Source organism: Osmerus eperlanus, chromosome 28 (assembly GCF_963692335.1).
Source record: "Osmerus eperlanus chromosome 28, fOsmEpe2.1, whole genome shotgun sequence".
Classification (NCBI taxonomy): domain Eukaryota; kingdom Metazoa; phylum Chordata; class Actinopteri; order Osmeriformes; family Osmeridae; genus Osmerus; species Osmerus eperlanus.
In genome coordinates this window covers 6,066,568-6,094,392 of record NC_085045.1, presented here as the reverse complement: position 1 = coordinate 6,094,392, position 27,825 = coordinate 6,066,568, and the positions used below count along the sequence as shown (strand labels likewise).

General features: G+C 45.8%; 4 protein-coding genes across 4 annotated transcripts in view; 2 read left to right on the top strand and 2 right to left on the bottom strand.

Annotated features, from left to right (window-relative positions):
* Positions 1-5,329, top strand: part of iqgap2 (IQ motif containing GTPase activating protein 2) — a 28,981-nt gene extending 23,652 nt beyond the window's left edge. The window contains 9 exon segments of the mRNA XM_062454091.1: positions 487-502; positions 827-929; positions 1,095-1,236; positions 2,158-2,245; positions 2,435-2,647; positions 2,798-2,958; positions 3,212-3,355; positions 4,058-4,166; positions 4,558-5,329. Coding sequence (XP_062310075.1) covers positions 487-502; positions 827-929; positions 1,095-1,236; positions 2,158-2,245; positions 2,435-2,647; positions 2,798-2,958; positions 3,212-3,355; positions 4,058-4,166; positions 4,558-4,671 — 1,090 coding nt within the window. The 3' untranslated portion in view covers positions 4,672-5,329.
* A 240-nt stretch (positions 5,330-5,569) lies between these two features.
* f2r (coagulation factor II (thrombin) receptor) lies at positions 5,570-7,972 on the top strand. Its single transcript, XM_062454209.1, has 2 exons — positions 5,570-5,847; positions 6,288-7,972. Exons 1-2 carry the CDS (start codon positions 5,781-5,783, stop codon positions 7,481-7,483), a joined length of 1,263 nt encoding a protein of 420 aa, XP_062310193.1. The 5' UTR covers positions 5,570-5,780; the 3' UTR covers positions 7,484-7,972.
* A 10,791-nt stretch (positions 7,973-18,763) lies between these two features.
* On the bottom strand, positions 18,764-23,501 carry LOC134014983 (uncharacterized). Its single transcript, XM_062454221.1, has 11 exons — positions 23,283-23,501; positions 22,220-22,362; positions 22,069-22,130; positions 21,845-21,967; positions 21,167-21,268; positions 20,852-20,928; positions 20,283-20,425; positions 19,948-20,015; positions 19,709-19,837; positions 19,433-19,534; positions 18,764-19,132 (listed from the first exon to the last, which is right to left on the bottom strand). Exons 1-11 carry the CDS (start codon positions 23,391-23,393, stop codon positions 19,104-19,106), a joined length of 1,089 nt encoding a protein of 362 aa, XP_062310205.1. The 5' UTR covers positions 23,394-23,501; the 3' UTR covers positions 18,764-19,103.
* Positions 23,502-23,817: 316 nt separating this feature from the next.
* Positions 23,818-27,825, bottom strand: part of LOC134014984 (single-stranded DNA-binding protein 2-like) — a 16,502-nt gene continuing 12,494 nt past the window's right edge. Inside the window, exons 6-14 of the mRNA XM_062454222.1 lie at positions 27,698-27,786; positions 27,106-27,151; positions 26,903-26,938; positions 26,688-26,742; positions 26,514-26,584; positions 26,298-26,376; positions 25,942-25,970; positions 25,752-25,850; positions 23,818-25,555 (exon numbers count right to left, since the gene is read on the bottom strand). Coding sequence (XP_062310206.1) covers positions 25,526-25,555; positions 25,752-25,850; positions 25,942-25,970; positions 26,298-26,376; positions 26,514-26,584; positions 26,688-26,742; positions 26,903-26,938; positions 27,106-27,151; positions 27,698-27,786 — 534 coding nt within the window. The 3' untranslated portion in view covers positions 23,818-25,525. The remainder of the gene's footprint in view (positions 25,556-25,751; positions 25,851-25,941; positions 25,971-26,297; positions 26,377-26,513; positions 26,585-26,687; positions 26,743-26,902; positions 26,939-27,105; positions 27,152-27,697; positions 27,787-27,825) is intronic.

Sequence of the window (27,825 nt, the reverse complement as noted above, 5' to 3'; positions counted from 1 at the left end):
TGCATGCTTTTATCCAAAGGAGTTAGATTGGGAAACTCTGTAGCTCACATGCTGCTACCTCGTCATCTCCTTCCCTCCTCCTGTCTTTAGAGTCTGTTTCCTCAACTCTATTTTTTGGAGGCATATGGAGATCTCTCTCTCTCTCTCTCTCTCTCTCTCCCCCCCCCTTTTACCGGATGAACAGCAGAAGTAGTGATGAGGACGAGCCTCCTCTGTACATTGTGTCTGAGGACGGGTTAGAACCAGATGTCTGAACTTCATGGAGCTTCAGGGATGTAATTTAACCCCCCCCCCCACAACCCGCCTACACACACACACACACACACCACCCAGAGGACTCAAAACAACAATGGCTCACCGACGACAGACATCTGCTCAACCTTTTGTTTTGCACCAACCATCCACCATATTCGAGGGTTTCCTGTGCGGGATGTGTGGAAGAGAACACAGGGATGAGTAACGAAGGGAATTTCCCTGAACCTGCAGTGAACTGATTAGTGCAGTCAGAACCACGTCCCTGGGCGGGTTATTAGCTAGTTATTAGCAGCTAAGTGCCGCTCACGGCGGCAAAATAGTTGATATATTTACAGGCCTGTTCCAAACAACTTTCACACGCACCACTGCACATTCTTGGGACCCGGGTTAAACACCTGCCGCACATACAGTGCCCAGTTCTCGAGATAATCCAGCCACAGACATTCCTGTATTTCTAATTCGACGATTCACATAGTTGTATACCTCATCTATGTCCTTGGAGCGGGGTTGTTGATGAGGATCGAGGAGGAAGTCAATAGAATGCTCTTCATTTCTCTGTGTGTGTGTGTAGCTGGTGTTGGAGCACCTAGAGGCCATCTCCCCGGACCACAACGATCTTCTGCATGAGCTGCTGCAGGACCTGGGAGACGCACCAGACGTAGAGGCTTTGCTCGGTACGACACACACACACACACACACACACTCCCGCAAGCATCAGACCTTAGACAGAAACATGACTCCAAGGGCCTACCTCTCCAAGCATGGTTAGACCTCAGAAACAAACCAAAAAGCAAAGCACAAAGATGTGACGTGTCGCCTTCACCTGGCCGTGTCCCCAGGCGAGGGGGCGGTGGACCCCAACGACCCCAACAAGGAGAGCACCCTGAGCCAGCTGGCCAAGACGGAGATCTCCCTGACCCTCACCAGCAAGTTTGAGCTGCTGGAGGGAGACGACAAGGACATGAAGGGACTGATGACCAAGTAAGACACCGTGGTCACGTGACCAGCGCCTTCGTCTCGTCTCGTTTTCGTCACGTAATAAAGGGTCGCTGACGCCAATATTTCGTCATGATTTTCGTGGACGAAAGCAACACTAGTAGTCAAGTCACGTCATGGATAATTACATTTGCACTGCGTTAACACGGATCTTTTGTAAATACAAGAGGGGAATTGCTGGGAATTTTCCATTTCCTCTAGATCTAAGGTAGTAGATTGAATATCTTAATTTGACTGCCCTAATATCCTAAAAGCCCCCAAAAAACAAACCCAAAACCATATTGGGATTTGAATGATATTTTTTTATACAAATAACAATGGTGTACAATGAGAAAGGGATATTTTGCAATTCAAAGGCTGAAGCATTGAAAATTGAACAGTTTTAGGATTATTTCTCAGCTCTGTGACACAACATGTAAACAGTTTCCATTCTGGATGCATACTTCCCAATCCCTCTCTGACAGACCCTTCCTGCCGCTTATCACTTCCTGTCCAGGCAGGAAGAGGTTTGGTGGTCAGGGGTTATCAGGCTTATAGACGAGGGCTCGTTTCGATGTATTTATTACAATTCCTTCAAAAAAGAGTCTCTCAGAACAGGATGACCTCTTCCTATGCTGGTGACGCCATTGTTTTATCTCAGTGGATATGTATGGACAAACTCTGCCGGAGCCTGTTGAAAACATGTAACGCTGTATATCGCACTGCAGAGCATGACTGGGTGGCAGCTCTTCAGAACATGTCAATCATATCATGATTTTTTTTACTATAGTAGGTACATGTTAGTCAAACTGTAATGGGAAAATATCATTGTCACATCAGCTAATCAACCATCAGCTAAGTCCCCTTGTGAGGTCATGGAGCATCTACTCATCTCTGTGTGTGTGTGTGTGTGTGTGCGCGCGCCAGGACCAAGAAGCTGATAGTGGACGTGGTGAGGATGCAGCCAGGAGAAACCCTACCAGAGACCCTGGAGACCCCCGCCACACCCCTTCAGGTGATCACGACCCCCCCCCCCCCCCACACCACCTTGTGTAACCTTCCACACCGTCGTGCATATCAATACCCCCAAGGAAACGCCTCGCGATTGGCCGGGACGATCTCCAAACCCACATTCGTTCGCACGACCCAACCATTGGACCGTGACATAAGAGTTACTGATGTGTGTGTGTGTGTGCTTGCGCAGGAAGCGGAGCACGCCCAGGTGGTGGAGCGGCGCGCGGCGCAGGACGCCCAGGCGCCCGAGGGCCTGAAAAGCAGCGTGGCGGGGCAGGAGGACCGCCAGCTACCCCTGGAGCAGAAGAAGCGGAAGGTGCTGAGGAACCTGCGCTCCCTGGAGCAGGCCGGCCTGGCCAGCGGCGCCAACGGCTACCAGGACCTCATCAACGACATCGCCAAGGTACCCGGGACGGACGCGCGCACACACACGCACGTACCCGAACACACACACACACGTACACCGATGTTTGATGATTTGGCCGCCTTGTACGCTTAAATACAGTTGCCAGGTCGTCCAAGCCAATCAGATTCATGCGTGTGTGATTGACAGGACATCCGGTATCAGAGACGCTACAGACAGAGGAGGAAGGCGGAGCTCGTCAAGCTCCAGCAGACACTGAGCGCGCTCAACTCCAAGACGGCCTTCTACCAGGACCAGACCAACTACTACGACACCTACATCAGAACCTGCCTAGACAACCTCAACAGGAAGTGAGTACAGCCCCGGAACCACGCCCAAAGCAGCCCAGTTAAGCATATCAAGATGCTTGGCGTCTCCTTGGCTTTGCTGTCACTGTGTAGGCCCACGTACAATTAGATTAGGAGCGCTGCGCCACCCCAGTTGGCGCGTGAACCTGTTGGTGTATCGGAGTCCTCGATGGAGTTCCTGACCCAGTCACGTTCTGACACCATTTTTTTGGGGGGGGGGCGGTTTTAACATCCAGATGTTTTTGCGTTTCCTCAGGAACGCGCGCAGGTCCATCAAGCTGGACAGGAAGGGCGAGGAGAAGGGCAGCAAGAAGTGGAAGCAGCAGTCTCTCAAGTACACGGCGGCCAGGCTGCACGAGAAGGGCGTCATCCTTGAGATAGAGGGACTGCAGACCAACCAGTGAGTGCTTCTGCAGTTCCCAGACTGGTCCGGTTTGATTTGGGTGGAGGGGGGTGTTGGGTGTGGTGGAGGGGGGGGGGGGGAGGTGTAGTGTGGTAAGTGTTGTGGGTGACACGGCAGTTTTGGCACCAGCGCCTAGGCCTTTGATGTGAGAGCGAAGCAGGCCGTGTCAGCTTTTTTGTTTTGTTTCTGGGACCGGAAGGAAAACCATCATTAAGGGACTTTGCTCATAGATCCCCCCCCGCCCCTCCTCTCCCCCAGCGTCTGTCTTGTCTCTTCTCCCCCCTTGTTTGCCTCTCGTGCTCTTCCTGTTATGGTGAGACGGTTTCAGTAATATAGTGGCTCAGAGGTGAGTCAAGGCAGCTTCTGGGTTTCCCTCGCTGCACTCTGGGAGTTGTAGGCCACGTTTAACGGGGGAAACCCCACGACGACAACGCAAACGACACGCAATCGGCGTGTCTTTGCATCTGCCGCGAAACACGCTTATGACCCTCTTCAGGGACATAGCACACTTTGTCTACTTTGCTTGCGTCCACGATCTGCGATCCGAAAGGTTGCGGCAAAAACAGCTTTTGCTGCCCATTTCCGTGACCTCAGGACAATGGAGGCAGCAGAACAGGAGGTTATGCTCTCCGCATGCACGTCCTGTTCTTCCCCTCTCCGAATCGTCGCAACCTCACCTTTCTGCTTGTTTTCTCCCAGGTTCAAGAATGTCATGTTTGACATCTCGCCCAGCGAGGAGGTGGGAGACTTTGAGGTGAAGGCCAAGTTCATGGGAGTCGAGATGGAGAAGGTCCAGCTGCATTTCCAGGTAACCACATTGCACATTGCGACAAATCAACCCATGAATCCAGCGTTGACCAGCCGACCATATTTCACGCTGACCATGTAAAAACTCACAATCAGCAAACGGGAGGGGTGAGGGTGATCGTTTACTTTTAGTCATTTAGCAGACGCTCTTATCCAGAGCGACTTACAGTAAGTACAGGGACATTCCCCCGAGGCAAGTAGGGTGAAGTGCCTTGCCCAAGGACGCAACGTCATTTCGCACGGCCGGGAATTGAACCGGCAACCTTCTGATTACTAGCCCGATTCCCTAACCGCTCAGCCACCTGACTCCCCGTTTGCACATCATGATAAAGAAATATTGCTCTCTTCATAATAAAAAGGTTATAGTGGCACATGTGTGTGTGCTCATCTAGGACCTCCTGCAGCTGCAGTACGAGGGGGTGTCCGTCATGAAGATGTTCGACAAGGCCAAAGTCAACGTCAACCTGCTCATCTTCCTCCTCAACAAGAAGTTCTATGGAAAGTGAGGGATCAACTGGGGACACAAAACAAACGAGAAAGGGAGAACGTCTGTGTGAAAGGATCGCGCCTTTCGACAACCGTTTGTTCTATGTTATTTTGTTATGGTGTGGGACGTAATGCAGCCTAAATGTGGTCTATCAGTTTGCTCATTGATCATCAGTGGTGAAATCAAACAGACATAATATTCGTTTGTTGCTGATGGTGACAAGTCAATGGTCACCACTTAATAAAGGAAATCCAGTCCACAATGAAATGTTAGTTCCCTGTATTGTCAAATTGTATCGCTTCCTTTTGTTTGTTTGTTTGTTTGTTCAGGACCACTGAGTGATTGTATATGGAATATATTTTTTAAGATATTATAATGAAACTTTTATATGTAGACGTTATAATGATATTGTGCATTTACACCATTGTCACGTTTAAAAAAAGAAAAGTGTTCAAGGACTTGGACGACTGTACAATGCACTACTGTCAAAACGTATTTACAGTGGAAACTTCATGAAGTGTCATTCTAGCCAGCAGTTCTGGACCTGCTGTAGGTCACCTGTGCCTTTTGAATTCACACACATTAGAAACATTTTCATGATGATTAGTGAACATGTATTCTTTGTAGACTCAACTTTTAAATGTATTGTGAAGTATAAATTAAAAACGATTTCAGCACGTTTTAATGAGTTAATTAATCAGGAATGCCGGGAATGTAAAAGCAGCAACTAATACTGTAAAACATGCTTTTATAGGAATTTCACACGCAATGTTTTCGTAATATAAACTCTGTCATAGAACTTTATTCAAAGAAAAAAGTATATACACATATGTAAATGCCATATAAAAGTGTAGAATAAGAACATTAAAATGATGTCCGTGCTGTTTTCTGCAATACATTCTTGCTTCCTTGGAAATGGAGAGCTCCTCGTGTCCGGGGGGTAGGCGCGGCTGTCACAACCAACCAATGGACAACGGAAAGTTAATTCGACAAACGTCTTTTCGTTGCTCATATGAAAACGGAATACCATTTAGTTGTTTTGTATGAACAGTAGGTTTTGCGTCATACATAGACCACCCTTTAAAGCGATTTTTCAGAGAATTTTGAATATAGAAATCATTTCTAGAAATGTTTTATCTACTTTTTACGACGTTGGCACTTTGTCTCCATACCTCAGTATATGCTCAAAACAATGGTAAGTAACATTTCTTAAATGTTTTCATTTTACAAGGATAGAATTATAGCAACTATGAAATACATTTTCTTATTGAGATAAACCATAGTGACAACGTTTCAAGCTTTATTTTTCATCGTTTTGTAAAACTACCTGTGCGCACAGACTTGTAGTAACGCACAAGCGGTGCTACTGACCGAACAAATAACCTCAGTCAGTACTAACTTGGGTCAGAAACACATTAATACGACACAATCATTCGGTCCCAGGCGTGTTGGAGCAGGGAAACATCTAAAACATGCAGGGCAGGGTGTCCCGAGGACCAGGGTTGAGACAGATGTAGATCAGTGTTCGAATGAATGATAATTTGTTCATCGCTGCTGCTTGTATGGCAGCCTATGTACAGAACAGCTGTCGGTATGGCAACAATACTAAACCCATCCCATGCTTTCTCCCTTCAGCCTCTGAAGATAAACTTTCCCCGAGAACTTTCTCAGGGTTCTTCCTGACAGTGACGGACGAGCCCGTCTACCTTGACCTTGACTACTACCTTGACCTGGACCTGTGGGATCACCACGGCGACAGTGGTTCTGGCGCGGAGCAGCCTGCGAAGGTCCACCCCCACCCCCACCCCAAGAAGAGCTACCACGTCTCCGAGAGGGCCCGCGCCTTCCTCCAGGGTCGCCTGGCGACCGCCTTCGTCCCCGCCGTCTACACCGTCGTCTTCCTCGTCAGCGTCCCCCTCAACCTGGTCGCCGTGGTGATGTTCGCCCGGCGGATCCGCCCACGGAAGCCGGCGGTGATCTACATGATGAACCTGGCGTGCGCCGACCTGCTCTTCGCCTTCCTGCTGCCCTTCCGGATCGCCTACCATTTCCACGGCAACGACTGGATCTACGGCGCCGGCATGTGCCGCCTGGTGACGGCGGCGTTCTACTGCAACATGTACTGCTCGGTCCTCCTCATGATGTGCATCGGCATCGACCGCTTCCTGGCCGTGGTCTATCCCATGGACTCCCTAGTGTGGCGGTGCCCGCGGACCGCGTCCGTGGTGTGCGGGGCGATGTGGCTGCTGTCGGCTGGGGGGGTGACCCCTCTGCTCCTCTCCAGGCAGGACGTCCACCTGGCCGACCTGGGCATCACCACCTGCCACGACGTGCAGGACGTCTCCAAGCTCCGCGCCTACTACCTGTACTTCTTCCCCATCTACTCCTCCGTGTTCTTCTTCATCCCCTTGGTCATCACCGCCGTCTGCTACGCGCGCATCGTCCAGGCCCTGGCCGCCGCCAACGTGGACAACCGCACCCGGAAGACCCGGGCGGTGGTGATGGCCCTGACGGTGCTGGTGGTGTTCGTGGTGTGCTTCACGCCCACCAACGTCATCCTGCTGGTGCACTACATCAAGCTGTCCCATCACCACGCCGACGGCTCCTACCAGGCCTACCTGCTCTCCATGTGCGTGAGCAGCATCAGCTGCTGCCTGGACCCCCTCATCTACTACTTTGGCTCGTCCCAGTGCCAGAGGCAGGTGGCGGCCCTGCTCCGGTGCAAGGCCGGGGGGGCGGAGGTTGCCTCCCAGTCGGGCAGCACCAGGACCTCCAGGATGGAGAGTCTGAGGAGCACCCTGGGAGGCCAGTACCGGAAACTGGTGGGCTGAGTCTCCGGAGCTGCAAGAAGGGGCTGAAAACACACTCCCGATCCCCCCTCACCCTCACCTCCACCAACGCGGTCATGACTGGGACATTCAGTTAGTTGGCAGGTCTTAAATGAGTGAATTGGTATAGTGGTAAAACTGGCAAGGCAGAGCTCAAACCCTTCTTGAAAAGGTGAAAGTGGAGATGTAGTTTTGTACAGCAGAATGGGGATTATGCGATTTCTGTCAACTAGGTAACAGCACCTTAATGGCGTGACTGAAATGAATAATTTGCCTTACACAAATAATTCACTCAATTATTGCACTTATTAGGATTTATCTTCATTGTTTACTCATTGTTTGTGCTGTGAACTCTTTTAATACCAAGTATCTTTGTAGCCATGCACCAATTGTTCCTGTTGTGGGCTCTCTGTATGCACTTCACATGTACTATACACTGCAATTCCTTGATATATATGTTTCTTTACTGTTGAAATAAAAAGTGCAGTTACAGTAAGATTAGCAATATTTAGCTTTAGATTGTTTTACCATTCACTATACCACAAGTTGTCTGGTGTACAACCCTGGCGGTTTTACAGTAAAACCATTTATTTCATGTTCACCTAAATCAACAATGTATGGTGACCAGAATTTGAGAATACAACTTAAAATGTACCATTTAATTTCTCTATTGTGGTTATGCTGGTGTTAAAGCACTATTTAGTCCCAGGATGTTATGTTAATACCATTTGATCCAGTGTCTACAGTAAAAAAAAACTTATCTCTACGTCTTTACTGCTACATCATGAGTGTTCGGGTGGTCATGGTTGTCCGGGGTTCCGATGACTTAAATGTCTCCTCTTCAGAATGTGTCTGTCAGTCTGTGTCCTCGCTGGTGTATGGGCACATCTCTGCAACCCAAAGGAAAAGAGAGAGAGATTGTGATGAGAGAGAGAGAGAGGGAGAGGGAGAGAGAGAGGGGGAAGAGAGAGGGATGACTGGCACCCGAGTAGGCTGCGTTTTCAGCAGTGTTCCTCAGTGTCACGGACGAGGAAGTTGCTTTCATTGCTGTTTCCTAGTCCAAGGTAAACTCAACTGTATATTGTTTAAAATCGCTCCCCTTGCCGACTTCTCAATGGAGAAGGGTCAGCAGGGAGGGTAAAATATGAAAGAGATGTAATATTTTTTATGATAATAAGTGTGCTTGGGGCAGTTTATTTAACATCAAATGTCCATAATGTTTAATTACTATGAGAAAGACAAGAGTTTTCATGGGGTGTACTTGACATCTTAAAGTTTGATTGGCAGCATAGATCAACAAACATAGCTAGCTGCTTGCTTCAAGGGGCCGTCCCCCTTCCCCCAACAGTGACGCAAAACCTTTTCAGATGTTTTAAAAGTTTGTCAACCGTATCAGAAAGTACAAAATATCCCTCAGATAATGTCAAGTCCCAACAGAATAAAAATTCAATCATTTCAGCCTCACAGGCTTAAAATGTAGTTGCAGTATTTCCCCCACATCTTTAACACATCATCTCCCCCTTGTGGCTACAAAACACATAGAGCCTGACGGATAAAGGATTTCTAAGGCCGATATCAATACAAATATTGGGTTATTTAAAAATCCAATATTCCAATATATCGTCCGACATATATTTAAAAAAATATATTAGTGGTATAGCTTCTTGTGGTGAGTTCATCTGCTGTCTCCTGGGAGACATTGTAGTGGGAGAGTCATGTAAGCTGTGACATTGGGTCCCTGGAAAGCTCACTGGTTAAGTGTGTGGCTCCTTTCAACTAAGGCCTTTCAGAAGGGCCTTGGGTTCAAATCCTATGTATGGCTTTTCTAATATTCCCTGATGAAAGCAGAAACTTTCTCTTCAATAATATCACAGTTCACCTAAAGGATGTATTTTCATTGTGTCCTTGGTGGCTCAGTGGATAAACATATGTGCCATGAAAGTTAAGGCTCTTGGGTTCAAATCCCCTGCAATGGCTTTCCTTGCAGAAATGGTCTCTTTAATGACCTCACACTTAACCTAAGGATGTATTGTCAAAGAGTCCATGTACACTTGTGTCCCTGATGGCTCAGTGGATAAGCATGTGTACCATGAATGATAAGGGTGTTGGGTTCAAATCCCATGGATGGCTGCAATGGTCTTTCCTTGCAGAAAATATCTCTTTAATGACCTCACACTTAACCTTAAGGATGTATTTTCAACGAGTCCATGTGCACTTGTGTCCCTGATGACTCAGTGGATAAGCATGTGTACCATGAAAGTTAAGGGTCTTGGGTTCAAATCCAATGGAAGGCTGCAATGGTGTTTCCTTGCAGAAAAGATCTCTTTATTGACCTCACACTTAACCTTAAGGATGTATTTTCAACGAGTCCATGAACACTTGTGTCCCTGATGGCTCAGTGGATAAGCATGTGTACCATGAACGATAAGGGTGTTGGGTTCAAATCCCATAGATGGCTGAAATGGTCTTTCCTTGCAGAAAATATCTCTTTAATGACCTCACACTTAACCTTAAGGATGTATTTTCAACGAGTCCATGTGCACTTGTGTCCCTGATGGCTCAGTGGATAAGCATGTGTACCATGAAAGAGAAAGATCTTGGGTTCAAATCTCATGGAAGGCTTCTGTGGTCTGCCCCTAAAGAAGTAGAAAGTTTTATAGTAAAATGTATCTTTAAAACGTCCACACTTAACTTAAAAAAAACTTATTTTCATCATCATCTTCCTGTTCCATTTCAAGCATGATGGGAATCCAGCATGACAGGAACTGGGGTGCTTGCATGTCGGAGGCCCTGCTGCGTGTTGGAAGGCCCTACAGCAGTCCAGCACTGATGGGAACTGGGGTGCTTGTGTGTTGGAGGCCCTGCTGTACTCCAAGCACGATGGGAAACAGGGACCTTGCATGACGGAGGCCAAGCTGTATTCCAGCCGTGAGCTGGGATTTGATGCTATGCTGCTGTGTCAGACCAGCCTACCTGCATGGTTTGCATGGTTTGCATGCTTATCCATTGCGCCACTGGGGCCCCACTTCCCCCTACCTGGAATAGTAACATTTATCCTTAAAAACTCCACTAGTTAAAGACATACTATCATGTTTTACATGACAGAAAGGAGGCAGCGGAGCACCTTGGGGGATATGAACCTCCAACCCCTTGCTCTGCAGTCATACGCTCTCACCACTGAGCTATCGCTCCCACCACAAATGACAGTTGTGGAAAGTCACAATTACTCACAATCATTCACTCATTTGTGAACCACACCTGGTAATCATTTGTATTGATTGTCAATCAGATCACATGACTACACTGACCACCTATATCTAATGAAACAATCCCCAGAATAGAAGTAGTTAGCAGATATAGCTCTAACAATGAGTCTATGTGGAGCCACATCATAAACTATAAGCCTCAGTTGGAATATGCCGGGCCTTAACAATCAAGCTAGCGCCCTCATGTGGTGTGCCATGAAAGTGTGTAGTCTGCACAAAGCGAGGGGAGGGGCGGGGTAGTGGATTTATGGAGGACCAAAACCTGTAAAAATAAAAGAATAAATAAATCTATCAATAAATGTATTTATACCTTAAAAAATATAAATATATAAAAATAAATGTATTTATTTAGTTACATGGCCATTTATTATGGAACGCCGATTTTGAGACTTTTACACACCACATTTATTTCCACATATATTTCCACACCACATTTATTTCCACAACACATTTATTTCTGTGGTGTATTTATTTCCGATCTCACATGCAAACGAGAGGGGCGTGGTTATCTTCGGACCAACGCAGCTCCACACAAGATCGAAGGCAGATAGTGACACCTAGATTCGGTAGATGATGGAAGACATTAGTCGTGTCAGAGATCGCATGCTTGCCTTGAATGGAGGCATCAAAATAGTTTTAGCATAATTCTTGGTCCATTTTCTGGCATATAGTACATTTAACGTTACAGTATCAGTACGGAGATCTTTGATGCTAGTAGGCTAATGTACTAAAGTAGAAGCTAGAACGTAGCACAAACAGTGTGCTACAAAGTGAGGGATGAACTGTTTATGTAATGTTTAGTGTAGCTAATTGAATGCACTATTTATATATTATCTATATTTGATCTATAAGGCAAGCATGCGATCTCTGACACGACTAATGTCTTCCATCATCTACCGAATCTAGGTGTCCCTATCTGCCTTCGATCTTGTGTGGAGCTGCGTTGGTCCGAAGATAACCACGCCCCTCTCGTTTGCATGTGAGATCGGAAATAAACACACCACAGAAATAAATGTGGTGTGGAAATATATGTGGAAATAAATGTGGTGTGTAAAAGTCTCAAAAAATAAATGTGGCATTAGGAAATAAAAGTCCCATGAAATCAATAAATGTTGTCTTTACAAAAACGTCATTTTGAAATCAATAAATGTATTTATTTATTGATGTCGGTAAATGGATTCAGCTAAATAATGCTATATTTGTATTTTTTTTTTCAGAATTTTTTTCATAGCCTTATTTATGTATGTATTTATCTATTTATTTACATATTTATTATTTTATTTTATTTTGACTAACTCGGCGTTCCATAATAAATTAATTATGTCATAATAAATGACATAATTAATATTTGTTCATACATTTATTTTTATATATTTATATTTTTTAAGGTATAAATACATTTATTGCTACATTTATTTATTCATTTATTTACATTTATTGCTACATTTATTTATTTATTCATTTATTTTTAATTTTGGCAGGTTTGGTCCTCCATATTTGTGTCATTCTATACACGAGTGTTGCCAACAGGGGCGTTGTACAATGTACAACCCTCTGGTACCCTCTGGTGGGCAAACTATGCAACGCCAACACCAATAACATGGTTGAAGGGTGTTTCGTCCGTTTTTTATATTCATTTGGAATATAATTATCGGTCGATATTAGGCATTTTCCAAACTATCGGTATCAATTATATTATAAATGAATTCATTTATTTTTATGGGCTCTAAAAACAACTATAGGATGATAAAATGTTAATTCTGCGATGTAGGGAATCTACATATGCTTACTTATACTCCAATATAAAACCTCATTAACCTTTTACCTACTCGTTATGCGTCTCTAATAGTCTTTCACTGTTATGCTTTACATAGGTAGCGACTAAACAACCACTGACCTGTTTCTCCATCATAGGTGTGTGGTTCTGGGAAGTTCAGACATACCGCCTGCTGTTTAAAGGTTTCCACGTAGTCTGGATCCAGTTTCCCTGTCCTCGCTGAGGGAGATGGGGAGACAGAAACAGAGAGAGATGCTTTCTGGGGACGTCGCAGAAACATGCCACGTTGACATCATGCATGTGAGACTGCTTAGTTCCATCGACTCTACTACGACTCTGGCCGTGGCCCCAGGAGAGGACTTACTGAAGAGGAGGAGGAACCTGCCAGTGTAGTCCCGGTTACGGAAGTTGTCCGACCACAGAAGACAATCAGGGCACGTCTCCAGAATCTGACCTTTGTGCACTGCCAAATTTTCTGTGGGGCCAAGATATCAGAACACGACAAATCGACTATCTTTTGGGACATGTTCTCTGAAGCAGGAGTTCTCTGACAAGAACTACATCTAACTTACTTTACAACATACGGTACACACATTAAATAACGTTTCACTTTTGCCACCTACGGCTTTTTAAGGCTCCCTGCTTGGTTGTTAGAGCACATGCTCATTGGGTATCTCTAAGTACTGATCCAGGACCAGCTATTACACTTAATGGATATTCAATAAGAGGATGATCAGGGATGGGAGGCTGGTCTCAGATCAAGAGGAGGGTCTGTCTCCTTGACCAAGAGCCACTTACTGGTAAAAGTCGTGGCACCGCTCGAGATGGTCGCGTTTGTCGAAGCAAAGTGGCATTTACCAAATCTGCAGAACGACAGACGCAAGAGAACGACAAATGGAAGAGCCCTCGTTAGCATGACACAGCAAGTCCAGTTATTTACAAAGGATTCATGTCAGTGAAAAATCAATCGATACTATTAGAAAACTGCTTCTCCTACTACTGTGGTCACTCTCGGTGGACTGGCACTCACTGGCGGTCCCCCCATCGATAAGTCACCACCTGACTCTCCGAGGTAGCAGACAGTTCCATCCAGGAGTTTCTCACTGAACCCAGTGCCTCATGGTAAGGCTTTGGGTCTGCAGCCCCCAGCACCATCAACCACTTCCCGTACACCTGCAAGTAACAGCCCAAACTGTAAGTCACAGTATGACTGGCCAGTGTCCATATCTTCAGACTATTTGCAAGACCAGTGCAAAGCCTCTGAAAGATTTTTTGGCCTGCCTTTTTCCACACCCGTAATGCTAGGTGAGGTCCTCCAGACTTCAAACCAATGTTACACTGTAACACTGGAATCAAATAAAATCCAACTTTTTGAGTGTAGCACTTTTTACAGGCAGAGTCACAATGAGCTTCATATAAAATCCACAGATTAGCACCAATCTAACCTGAATCCTCATAGAAGACTCCCTAAAAGAGACCGAATTGCAGAAACCTTAGGGGGAGCCATTCAGTAACGGCAAACCCTCCTCCAGCCCTCCTTGTTCTCCCCTCTATCCCTCGGGTAGGAGGCCTTTGTCGCTGATCCAGAACATTCCGCCCATACACAGAGCTCACAGATGCTGCTGAAGGCTGTAAACTCAGAGCTTCTCCATCTGCTGGAGTCCCCTGGGTCTCAATGTTCCAAGGTTTCTCTGGCGCCCTGTTCCAGGCTTACCGGCCCAAGGACCTAGACAGGCAGCTACTGCACACTCTATTTTTCGCAACAACAAAAAAAGAACAACATGGAAAATAATTTCAACTTACCGGGGTGAGGTCATCCGGTAGAAAGGGCTTGACGAGTGCTTCGCAGTTGGGTGAAGATGCAGCAGATATGGAGGCCAAGGCCAGGAGAGATACAACCTGTTGGACAGCCATGACTCAACTCATAAAGAGAGAGTGGGAGAGAGAGAGAGTGAGAGAGACTTCTGTCAGACCACAGACAGTCCCACTGCAAGTCTGGCTCGTACGGATTTCATTATGTGCAGAAGGAGGCTTCCCCACATGAATGGATCAGTGAACAGTCTTCAGTAAGAGCCTTGAATGAACATGCAGCCCCAGACCTCTCTTACGTAACAGCAACTGTTTCCTGGCATCCCACTGCATCTTGTCTAACAGTAAGCTCTCTGACAAGTGCCCCCTTCAAAGAAAAACCACCAGACTGAATGCCTAGCCTCTCTTGTTTAAGTCATGCTATTGCAAGGGATTGGAAACTGCTTTTGTCCCGGCGAATCAATCACACAAAGTCAAAGGGGTTGTTGTGTGTGTGAATGTGTGTGTGATCACCCAAGTGAGAGGTGGCCCTTTCTTCAAATGGGATTTCCCTTTCTGAAGAGTTACCTGGCAACAGCCTATTTACTTGCCCTTTTAAATCCTATAGGTTTGCATATCCGATGTCCAAAGTGTGCATAAAAGGAAATAACACGGTAGCAGAACTAGAACTAACTCACAAACTAGGCCACCCTTGTCAAGTTCAGATAATATATAAAATAAAGTTACCACGGACAAATACTAAATGGTGAGAACTTTTATTTTGTGTTAAACCAACCTCAACAAGTTAGGATGAGTTTGTTATTGTTAGTAACGAGAGTTCTCAATCAGCACCACCAGAGAGCACTAGAGAGCTATAAAACACTATAGGACACCATAGTAAAAGCTAAAATTACAGTCTTCGTGTGATTAATATAGGAACAGCTTATCATTGTTACAAAAAGAACATCTTGAGTTAAATTGTAATATTTTGTGTTCCATACATTTATTCCAAAAGGACTATAACAATCTCTCATAGGATGATAATATAGTTTTTTAGCACAACAAAACTCATCAAAGCAGACCTCAGAAAACACATTGGATCAAACAAGCAGAGTCACTTTCTAGGACATAAGTACTCCAAATATCTGGAGCTACAATACAATCCAGTTGCATCTGGACTTCAATTTGGATGTGCCTACAGTCCAATGTGGATGCATTGGTTAAGATTGGTTGATATTGCCTTAGTTTTCCTGGTCACTGTGGACGGCGGGCTCTCTCTCATCAGCACACACCTCTGTAACACAGAGACACAGTTCATGTTGGAGAGAGTGGAGGAACAGTTTGTTCGTTTTTGTTTTGTTTCTTTGGGGGGGGGGGGGTCAACTCAGGGAGTGTGAAGTGAGGTCTGTGGTTGGATTGTGATGATTAAAAAAAACAAGGAACCTGACCTGTGCCGGGGAAAATGTAGTCTGGGAGGAAGTTGAGACACTCTGCCTGTTTCTTAAAGGTCTCCAGCTGAGATTCCTCCAGATGCCCAGTCCTCGCTGTGAGCATGGGAGAGAGACAGAGAGAGACAGAGACAGAGAGAGAGAGAGAGACAGACCGAGAGAGAGAGACAGACAGAGATAGAGACAGACAGACAGACAGACAGAGAGAGAGAGAGAGAGAGAGAGAGAGAGAGAGAGAGAGAGAGAGAGAGAGAGAGAGAGAGAGAGAGAGAGAGAGAGAGAGAGAGAAATGAGTGAGAAGGAAAGAAAAACAGGAGGAGAGAAAGAGGAGTCAGACCAAGCCCCGCAGGATGAAAGGTGGACAACCACAAAGCAGGAGGGAGTTTTTTGCGTTTCTTTTTTTCCAACACGGAGGAGAGACAACGAGTGCCTGATCCGGGCGGTGGCGTAACTTACTGAAGAGGAAGATGTAGCTGCCCTTGGTCTCTCCGTCTGGGAGCAGAGTGGTGTCTGTTGACAGCATACAGTCAGGGCATGTCTCATAGTATTTCCCTTCATGGTAAGACGTATGGCCGTGGATAGTGACTGTTAAACATTGGAGAAAATGACATCATCAACCCTAACCCTGAAGCCAGCCGTTATAACAGCTACTTATAAGCATGTGTGGACAACTTGGTGTTTGACCTACAAGTCATATGAGTGGTGCTGTCTGAGACGGTCATGTTAGCATATCCTTGCAGGCATTTGCCGTCTATCCTGGAAAGTTCAAACATGAAGCAGTAAACATCAACATTATTTCCAGTCAGAAATGGCGAGAGGAGGAATTCTCGCTCGTCCCTGACAAAAGACCAGGTTGGTCTCTTACAGTTTGTCTGCCCAGTAGAGTCTCATCATGGTGCTGTCTGACGTGGGCGCCACTTCAATCCAGGAGCTGTTCAACGTCGCCAGATCGTTCTTCAGCGGGGGGCTGTCCCATGAGGTCACATGGAGGATCCATTTGCCATGGATCTGCCGAGGATACAAAAAGGGATTGTAAAAAAAAAAACACACCCTTTTGAGTGGCTCAAGATTCACCCAGAACAGAAAAGGGTGTGCAGACTCAAACGTTTAAAATGCAGAGGTTAAGTATTTTGAACGTCTTCCGAAGAAACGTTTTCAGTTTAACACTTATCATTTACCACTATCACTTGGAACAAGCCACAGTAAGTACAGTTCAGCTGATTTCAGTGAATGACGTCAACGACAGTTACGAAATCCCGGAGGAGGATTCGATTTCAAGTCGAGATCAAATCTCCGAGTTTGCATGGAGATTTCCTTCGCATGCAAAACGGAGGCGGCTGGATTTACCTTGCTATGGTCCTCCAGAATGAGAGGTCTGACCAGGTCGCTACAGTCGAGAGCGGACGCGGCGCTCAGGGAGATGAGGGCCAGAAGACATGCTGCCAGCTGGAGAGACATGGCTGCACTGACTGGGGGAAGAGAGACCCTGGAGCCAAGCGGTTGGGACAATGGCGAGGGGAGGGGAGGGCACTGGAGGGGAGGGAGGGAGGAACATAAGAAACATACTGTACATGCTGAACCCCTGCTCGTTTTTCTCTTCCGTTGCACTGAACGACTTTAACTGCACACACACACATACATACACACATCGCTGTGGGTTATGTAGGTTAATATTAAAGCTGTATATATATATATATATATATATGTACAAAGTAAGTATGTATGTATATACGTACACATATATGTACACATATACAGCATATGTATACATCCTAACCTACTGGGCTGCACCCAACTGTTAGGTAAGATCTGGTTACTACACTGCTGTTCTACAGTAATCTTTGTCTGTCAACGAGAACACCCATCTGGTGTTTGTGGAAACCCTATCCCGACATGGGACCCAATACTTCCTGCTGGGCTCCATGAACCTCAACCTGCATCAAACCAAATAACTCTTAACAGCATGAATCCTGCAGTTTGCTTTTGATGCAACCCTTTGTGCTTTCAACACCAACTACAAGCCCTAATTCCCAAGTGGAGGACATCACCCGCTTCAAGAGTTGGACTCTTAGGCCAGAGTCAGGAGAGATACAGCTAGCTGGACAGCTATACAATGATATAGGCATCCATATTCAGAGGGTGGGTCAGATGGCTGAGCGGTTAGGGAATCGGGCTACCAATCAGAAGGTTGCCGGTTTGATTCCCAGAAGTGACAAATGACGTTGTGTCCCTGGGTAAGGCAGTTAACCCTACTTGCCTCAGGGGAATGTCCCTGTACTTACCGTAAGTTGCTCTGGATGTGTCTGCTAAATGTAATGTAAATATTCAAAGGTCATACAGAGGGAGTTATACAACAGAGGGGGGGTTATGGGTGTGAGGTTGCCTACATTTACCAGCCATCCTCTTACTGTATGCTCTAGTACAACAAGTCAAACTAATTGTTTTAAATTTGTAATGATGGTCTTTCAACGAATGCTTGTTTACACCAGCCAAGTCTGGTGATCAGTTTCAAAGAATTAAGTTTCCCCTAAGCCTCCAGGCCACAGTTAGGTAACGTGGGGATTGTTGTGAACATTACTCTAGCTGGAGGTTGTTATGTTCTTCCTTGGGTGCAGAAAACAAAACACACCAGTCTGCACAAGAGTCGGCCTCTTGATTCATGTGGCAAAGTTCATTGACTACCATGAGAACTGGCTTTCGAGATGCCAGATCACTCACAGAAGATTGCCTCGCCTGGTTTCTTTCCCCTCTCTGGTTTTAACCAGCATAAAACAGCCCCTCTGAACAAGGGATGTTGTGCACTGTCGCATAGCAATGGGTTCAGCTGCTGTCTTCGGACAATCCAGTGAACGCAAGCATTCCAGAGCCCTGTGGGAGCGCTCATGACTGCTTGCATGTTTTTGTTGACAGGGTTAAATCGCTCATTTTGACACACTAACTGTTCAAAACAGGGGGTTATGCTATAATACTAGTTACTAAATCACTGTATACACAGTACATTAGCCCTTTAACAATTACACAGTTTCATGATTTATTTGTTGTTATGGTCGAGTGAAAAATATACTGTAAAATATATTGTTCATTTACATACATTTTACTGTGTTTTTCATTTAATTTGTATTGTGCTACAAATAGATACTGTCATATTTTGACATCAAGAGTGTGCATTATAATGGGATAAAAGTTCCTAGCATGTAACTCATTGTACACATGCTGCATTGCCAACAGTGATACTACAAATTCAGCCGTACAACTGTCCATATCACAAGTGGTGATGTTGACGGCGTTTGGTAGATGCCTGGGATTGCAGCTGGTGGATGTCACAAGCTCCAGTTACCACCTGTTTACTTTGGACGTTCTTCAGGACACAGCTCTGGAGATAGGAAGAAGAAATAAACACTGTTATTGTTTGGTGTTGCACAGCATATCAGAACCCTCTCTCCGTATTCCTGTGTTTTCCAATACCCATCTATCTCTTGTTTAAGTGAATTTCCCTCTGGGATTGTAAAGATACGTGATTTGCTCTACTTGTTCCTATCATGTCATTGGTAGACTTAATAGTCTAATCTCAAGTGCACATTCAGGAAATAAACCAGGACCAGCCATCTGGCTGCAGCGCAAAGTGATCCCAGACTTTCATCAGGCTCCTGTAGAGCAGGGATCTCAAACTGACCTGTGACTCCATCGTAGGAATTGTACGTCTGAGGAAAGGTCAGGCAAGTAGCGTGTGTCCTGAACATGTCCAGGTGAAACTTGTCCAGCTTCGCTGTTCTTCCTGAGGAAACAGATGGGGTTGTCTAAAGTTCTCTCTGCCTTTCTGACACGATACTTCCGAATGGTAAATGGTACTGCAATAACAACATTTGATTCACGACTAACATTGATATTTTCATACGCAAACATGTAGGTCAGTATCGAAACACAGCGTAGGAGATTCTGGTCAACTTACTGAACAAGAACAGGAGTCTGGTGGGGACGTCAAGCACGGTGGAAGTTTCTCTCCAAAGCAGACAGTCAGGACAGGGTTGAAGAAACGTCCCATTGCGAGGATATGACACATCAGATCTGCTGTACTCAACTGGGAAAAATTGGGTAAAACAACACGTTTTCAAGGGGAAAATATCCAAATGTATGACTAACCACAAAAGACATGAAACTGTAAAAATAACGAAGGACCCGGCCACTTACGAGAGGATCTGTTGGAGCCTTGTTCTTCGACCACCACTGTTGCTGATCCATGTTTACACTCTCCGTCGCTAAAAGGGAAAGGAACCCACCCTTTGACCAAATCTTGCCACCTTACAGGTTGCTATGAATTTTTTAAATGATATTTCACCCAAGTTTTGGATGTGCCCCAACATGTCTGTTGATACACTGTATAGCTGCACGTTTCTGCAAGGGGGAATTCCTTGAAGGGAGAAAGAGACTGAAAAAGAGAGATGGATACAGAGACAGAAAGGGAGAGAGAGAAAAGTAGTGACAGACAGACAGACAGACAGACAGACAGGCAGACAGGCCCGTACATGCGTTCACCCCAGCGCAGGGTGAGGTCTGTGCTATCGGTGGTCGGAGACACCTCAATCCAGCTGCTTTGTGTCCCTTCCGGAGAATACTGGGACTTGCTGTGGTCAGAAACGCCTATAACATAAATCCATTTCCCGTAAATCTGCAAGGGAAAGGGTATTTGATTATAGGGGATCATCAGTGAGATAGTGGTGGCTTGAGTCATCCTAATGGTACATGTGTTTACGTATAGGGATTGTATACTGTAAAAGACTAGGTTTAAGTTTTATTATCTCTTGCTGTACTGTAGAAGGACATATTCTACGGGAAATTGTATTTGTTCTTGTTTACTTCATGGTATATAAGTCACTCAGTAATCTTTCCATTTCATTCATTTGACCACCAAGTGCCAGGTAGACCAATGATTCCGGGACTGTTACTAATAAAGCATTCTTATCAAACTTTTTATTGTTAGAATTTGTTTTTCTTTGGCCATCGATTCTGTCTTTCTTGGACGCCACCACAACATGACTGTAAACATTTCTGAGGCAAGTTTCAGACAGGAATAGAAAAAGAGTTTTTTGCTCACAGGGGTGAGGTCTTGCAAGGCCTGGGGTTTGGGAAGGTCATCACAAAGGTCAGGATCTTTGTTGTCAGAGCACACCTCTAGAACACAAGGACAAGGAAGAAGAGAGACCTGTTTGATTATACTATACATGACACATCCCAGAATCACTTCAGTCAAAACACTGGCTCGTTGGCTAGACATTCTAGTAGGTTCTCTCCAGCGTTTGGGAGGGTTCTATTCTACACTGGTGATCCATTTGCATACTGTCACAGCTGCAACGACAGTTAGCAAACGTCAGAATCTTACTGGACTAAAGGGGAGTGTGTATTGTCTGACCTGTGACCCCGTCGTAGGAAGTGGACGCCTCGGGGAAGTTCAGGCAGGCGGTATGATTCAGAAAGCTTTTCAGATGAAGGGATTCAAGTTCCGGGGTCCTACCTGACACAAGAACAGCAAAAGATGAAGGATCAGAAGTACATAGTTCTATTGTGGTGGTTAGAGTATTGTAAAAGGGATGAAAAAGGAGGTGACACAGTAGACAGTTGATACGCCAAATATTTGTACACGAGAGGCTTGTCTCTTGCTGAGGTCAAGAGGTCAAGAAGAGGCTCTTACAGTCCGCATATAGATATGGAACGCACATGTCCAGACTCTCTGGAGACAGTAAGAAGGATGTAAAAACCAGGACTTCCATGAGTTATGATGTTATCCCCCGTTTACCTTTTCTACTGTACCCATTTGCTGACCATGCTGTGTCTTGTAAGGACACGTTCTGTGGAAACTATATTTACTGTCTATTCATTGTATATAAGGACATTTGTGAACCACGTTCCTTACTCATATGACTATTCTCTCCTGACTTCTAATAAACAAAGTCAACTCTTTTTTAAATGTCGTGCATATTTCCGGCCAGCCTTCTGACAGATCTCATCTTATCCGCGGTGGTTTGAATATTTCCACTTGATTCAACCCAGGGTTTATTTATTCAACCCTCTGCATATGGTCACTACTTACTGTACATGTCAATGTTTTTTCCAGTTTGACCGTTTTCATGAACTGTGTCTATCCAGAGCAGGCAGTTGGGGCATGGCTTTAGATAGTAGCCTTCCCGTTTGGTTGAGTACGAGGTGAACTTCACTGTAAAAGGTGTGAAGAGGTACAGTATATGCTATGGTCAGAAATGTCATGAAGAAAAGATGTCTGATTCTAATGAATGACACACAACACGGTTGACTTACAGCAGCTGGATGGGTTGGCAGAGATGGTCACTTTTGTGGTCCCATAACTGCATGTTCCATCTCTGTCAAAGGAGAAGAAACCACCAAGATGGCCGTCAACATTGGGAGGATGTAAGTCCATGACTTGAGACCTCAAATAGATGATTCTTACATCCTCTCTCCCCATCGTAGCAACAACACTGTCGCATCTTCCGTGGGTCTCACATCTATCCAGCTACTTTTGACCGAGATATGTCTGACTCGAAAGTGCAGACTGTCAGAAGCTGAGATGATGAGATACCATTTCCCGTAGATCTGCAAGCGTAAGAGTGAAGTCCACAGATTGTTAAGGTCAGCTGACAAGCCAGGTCCTGTCCCAGTGCTCAGGACACTGAGGACAGGCTGTTTTCAAAGGGTGCCAGGATGACAAACCATTTGCCACTTTTTTTAATTTTTATTACATTTATTTGACAGGGACAATGCAGATAAACATAGCTGTAGAGCAAAGTTTGCAGCTGATGTAATGCACATAGAGATGATAGCAAATGCTAATTTTCATCTCCCGTCCCTGGATGGGCCTTTCTACAATAACACACAATAAAAACAATATACAGTTTTAACTGATTAGATAGATTCGAAAGAAAGAAATATAGAAAGAGAAATAGAAAGATAGCCATCCAGCACATATTATAAAATGAGGATGTCATTGCATTCACTTAAAGAAGGAAAATGGATTGCACAGTGAAATGGATTGGATTCCATACATGCCACGTTTAGTAGTGAGTGATGAAAACAACAAGGGGCATTTTAGCTACTTCCTGCTTTCTGCACTTAGATTGTCGAAGGACACAAGTTTATAGATTTTGTAGTCAAGTTTATGCATTTTGAGTACTGGCATGGCATTGTTTTTTCATTTAGTTCAGATCCAAAAAAAATTTGCATTAAAGGTTGGGCCTTTAAACAGGACTTGCTGTACAACATTTACATGTCCTGATAGCTGACAAACACGTGTGGATCAGAGTATGTAAGATTTTAAGTTGTTTAAGAATACTAAATGGTCTACCCTTTAGACATGTGTCTGCATACATTGAATCATCCTTGAGGTAAAATATCACACTCAAACCGAAAATATCAGTGGCTGCATAGCCACAGGTAAACTCAATCAAGCACACCCCCAAAGTACAGTACGGTAAATGATATTTGCAAAGGATATTTGACCCGGGTAGGCCTCCTACCATGCTGTGGTCATCAAGACCCAATGGTTTCAGCAGCTCCTTGCATTCAGGAAGCGGGACAGAGCCCACGCAGGTGACCACCAAGAGAACGACCAGACCTCTGGAATCCATGAGAGGAGTGAGCGTGCCAGAGGAGGCACAGCCGAGGCAAGTTCACACAGGCTTTGCGCCTCAGTTGTGGAGGTGCTGCAGGTACGGGGAAATCGACATGAGGTTGTCAGCGAGTGAGAGGTGGGTATGAAGATAAAGGGTGAGACTCGACACGCCTCCCCTGGTCACGCCTGGATTGAACCGTCCGGGTACTTTTGGATCACAGGTGTGCTGTTCCTAACAGCTAGATACATCAAGTACAAGTTGATGACGCCTACCGACCACAGATGTGTACACACTTGCATTTCTCACCCCAGTCCCAGAATTCGGGGGGATTTTGAGGAAACTTGGCTTCCCGTACATTAAGTAAAAGAGACATACCTTGTGCATTGAAATAACAAAACCCTTTCATTTTTGTTACACAAAAAAAAGGAGTAGCCATATCTTTGAGCGAAGAGAAGCTTTATAGCATATTCAAAACCCATATAGTACTTCTCAGTGTATTTACAAAAACATAACATGAGATTAAAAAAAAAAGAAACAAAATGGACATCTCACTAATGGAATTCCACCAAAACCAGAACAAAGAAACAGAGTATGTAGATTCAAATGTACATATGCCTCTCTCTGTAATCTCACTTGTGACTTCAAATGAACATTAAAACAAACTTATCCTGTTTGTGTTTTCAGTGATGGTGTGCCAAACTCCTTCCCCCTTAGTCTCTGTTCCTCTCGACATTTAAATAATGCAAATACAATTAGCATGGAGTTACATTTGTGAACTGTACATTTTCCTCGAAGAGTCTGAGAAGTGGACTCTTTTTTTTTTCAATAGCTTTTTCTGCTCACTGGGTAATCTAACATGGGCAGAGAATCGGATTTCAAATCATGATAAAAACAAGTCTACAGTACTCCCCTTTACTAACAGTAAGATCACAGTTTCTCCGGATGACAGTAATAAATTAAGAGACTGACTGCATCTAGCACATGTAGGAATAAATGTCACGTTTCTCTAGGCTCCAACTGCCATCGCATCCTAAGAATGATATGGTATGGTTCATTCTGTTATTCTCTCAATCAACAATCGTTCCTCTGACGAGACATCAAAGGGTCTGACCTCGGGTTGTACTTCTCAGTCTCACATGAACAATTATAAACAGGTTTGTTTTTTTTACACGTTACTGTGTGCCATGTCTAGGCACACAATCCTCGGGAAACTCATAGGCTGCAGTGAACACAACAAAAACAACAACGAGATACAAGGCATGAGAACGCTCAACACAGGAAACCAAAGGGACCCAAACGAACAAACACGAACCGAGCTGGCGTTCGGCCGAGCGCACGTGAAAACAGCTGACCATCGGTCTGGTAGAGGAGATCTCGCGCCTGATCCCTTCACCCCTCGATCTTTCTCTCCGTTTCCTGTCTTTCTTTGTACACTGGACACTATACTCAGGGTCGGGTGGTGAAAATAGAAGTAGAGTTCCGAAGTGACCCGTTGCCTCATAGCCCACTCCGACCAGAGACCGCAATTGACGTCTTCATCTTCTTCATCCAATGAGAAGCGAGGGGTTTGCTGGGACAGTCACCCGGGTGCTCTGAAATGATCCAATCAGTTTCGTTTTTTTTTCTTTTCTTCCTAAATCAGCCAATAGAGAAATCGTCCACGTGTCCATCCAAAATCTCGAGACTCCTCATGAGAGGGCTGGGCTCCAGTCTCTACACAGGCAGAAGAGTCTTTTTTCACAAGACGGCGGAGGAGGAAAGGAACGGCCTTCTGTTTCGATGCCAGCTCGCGGGAATGTGTCACATACATACATAAATATACAGAGAGTCTGTCGTCTCCTGCTCAGTGGAGTTAGGTTCCTTTATACATGGGGAGGTGATGAGTTTCGATGATGGGGGAGAGGGGGATTGTGTGTGTGTGTGTGTGTGGTGGGGGGGGGGGCGTCACACCTTGAAACAAGGGAGGAAAAAAATTGGAGGAGAAGAGACAGACATGGGCGGAGGAGGAGGAGGAGGGGGCCAGGGTCCATTGATTGGACCAGATCCAGGAAGAGACACCGGCCTAGATGACACCACATCCTGTCTCATGTGCATTCAACTGATCCGCTCTGCTGTTAGACCAGCACTCCGACCTGTCCCTTTGCCCTTCACACACTCATCGTCATGTTTGGAGAATACTAGAGAGAGAAGGAGAGAGAGAGAGAGAGAGAGAGAGAGAGAGAGAGAGAGAGAGAGGGAGAGAGAGAGGAACCAGTTAAGGGGTTTGCTGCGCAGTGTATCTACGTGTTTGAAACGGGATGTGTGTGACCCCACAAATTCCCCCCCCCTGAGGGATGAGAAAGTTCATCTTGACCGCCTTGGCCCGGCACTCACGCTCTCATTCTGGAAGGGGTTGAGGAAGTTCCCCCCCATCTCTCCGTCCTCCCTGGGGGTCCCCGGCTGGTTGCTCATGCTCAGGTTGCCCGGGGAGTTCTGCTCAGGGCACACAGGCCGGTTACACGCCGCTACGGCCCAGAGACAAGCTCACACGTCTAACACAGTCATCTGGATGTCTTTCTCTTACCTTGGGGAGACTGTCCATGTCACCTGATCCTTGAAAAGAGAGAGAGAGAGAGGGAGGGAGAGAGAGATGGAGAGAGAGAGATAGAGAGAGAGACAGAGAGACAGAGAGAGAGAGAGAGACAGAGAGAGAGACAGAGAGAGAGAGAGAGAGAGAGAGAGAGAGAGAGAGAGAGAGAGAGAGAGAGAGAGAGAGAGAGAGAGAGAGAGAGAGAGAGAGAGAGAGAGAGAGAGAGAGAGAGAGAGAGAGAGAGAGAGAGAGAGGGGAGGGATACGGTCAATTAAAATAGCTAGCGTTCTGTGTAGGAGCTTATACCTGGGATTCTAGAATACAGATCATGAGGATTATGGGATGGTTACCTAGAGAACCGTTCATGTGATGTGGTTCCATTCCAGCCATCCCTCCCATGGGCCCCTCACCCCCTGGACCCATAGGGAACTGAAGGTAACACACACACACACACACACACGTTACAAACGTAATGGTGCTGCATCTTGCATGCAATATTGCATATACTACACACACAAACACACACACACACACACACGCACTCAGTGAACAAAGGATGGACTCACGTTGGGCCTGTTTCCCCCAGGAGGGACGGCGTTGATCATGGTGTACATGTTGTCACCAGAGTTGGTCGAGTCTGGCGGGAAAAAAAGGTTGACTGAGGCATGAATCATTTTCCACTTAAACAGGCACATTAAGATACAGACAGACAGACAGACACACACACACACACACAGTACCTGCTGGGCTGGGCATTATGGGTGTTCCTGGTGGCCCCCCTCCTCCAGGTGGACCCTAGAATGACATTGAAGGCCAGAGGTCAGCCCTTTCTGGGGTCACACACAGTGAGGACAGACTGAACCTTTCTGGAGAGAAGCACAGTGGAGTTTCACAGGACTGTCAACAACAGAGAGGCTCTGATGAAGATGGGACCTAGGCCAGTGCAGTCACATACCACATAGCTCCCAGGAGACGCAGAGGAATAGGGGATCTACAGAGACAAAAGAACAAGAGAGAGACAGAGCGACAGAGAGAGCAAGAGAGCAAAAGAGAGTTAGAGAGAGAGACACAGAGGGAGGGAGAGAGAGGGCTGAGTCAGTAAGTGCAGCATTGGGACTGTGTGTTTCTGCATGTCCTGTACGCTGGGTTTGTACTCACCGAGTTGGAGTTGGGATTCGGCCAGGGTCGCCCTCCAGCAGGGCCCCTGAAATTAATATGTGCGCACAGACACACACACACACACACACACACACACACACACACACACACACACACACACACACACACACAAACACACACACACATTTAGCCTTTTCACCTTTTCACAAACCTCCCTTTCTGGTTCACTCTGAAGCTGTGCTGGCATCAACACATGGTGTGGTTGCCAGAGCAAATCAGGAAGAATGATGAAGGAGGGGGCAAGAACATCACTGAACAGAGCGACCATTGTAAGTGGCTGACTGACAACGTCATGTCTTTATGTAATTCTTACATAACCGTGATCGCTTTGGAAAAACTGGGAGTTTTTTTCAATGTACATATACTGACAGTTGTTGCTCATTTGTCTCAAATGCATGTGCGCGTTTTACTGCGCCCGCCTCTGTGAGCGCACGTGTCCGTGAATATATACCCACACGTGCACATGCCTGTGTATTCGCGTGAGGGGTTGCTGTGTGCGCGCGAGTGTTCAGCGTGCCCGTGCGTGCCTTGACGCGAGTGGGGCCCTTACTCACGTCGATCGCTTACTTACATGTTCATGCCAGGCATGCCAGGGCCCACCAGGGCGTTCAGGGGGGGGCGCATGCCCCCTCCGTAGCTCTGCAGAGAAACAAGACCCCCCTCCCCGTCACAACCAACCGGCAAAAATAAATACACGCA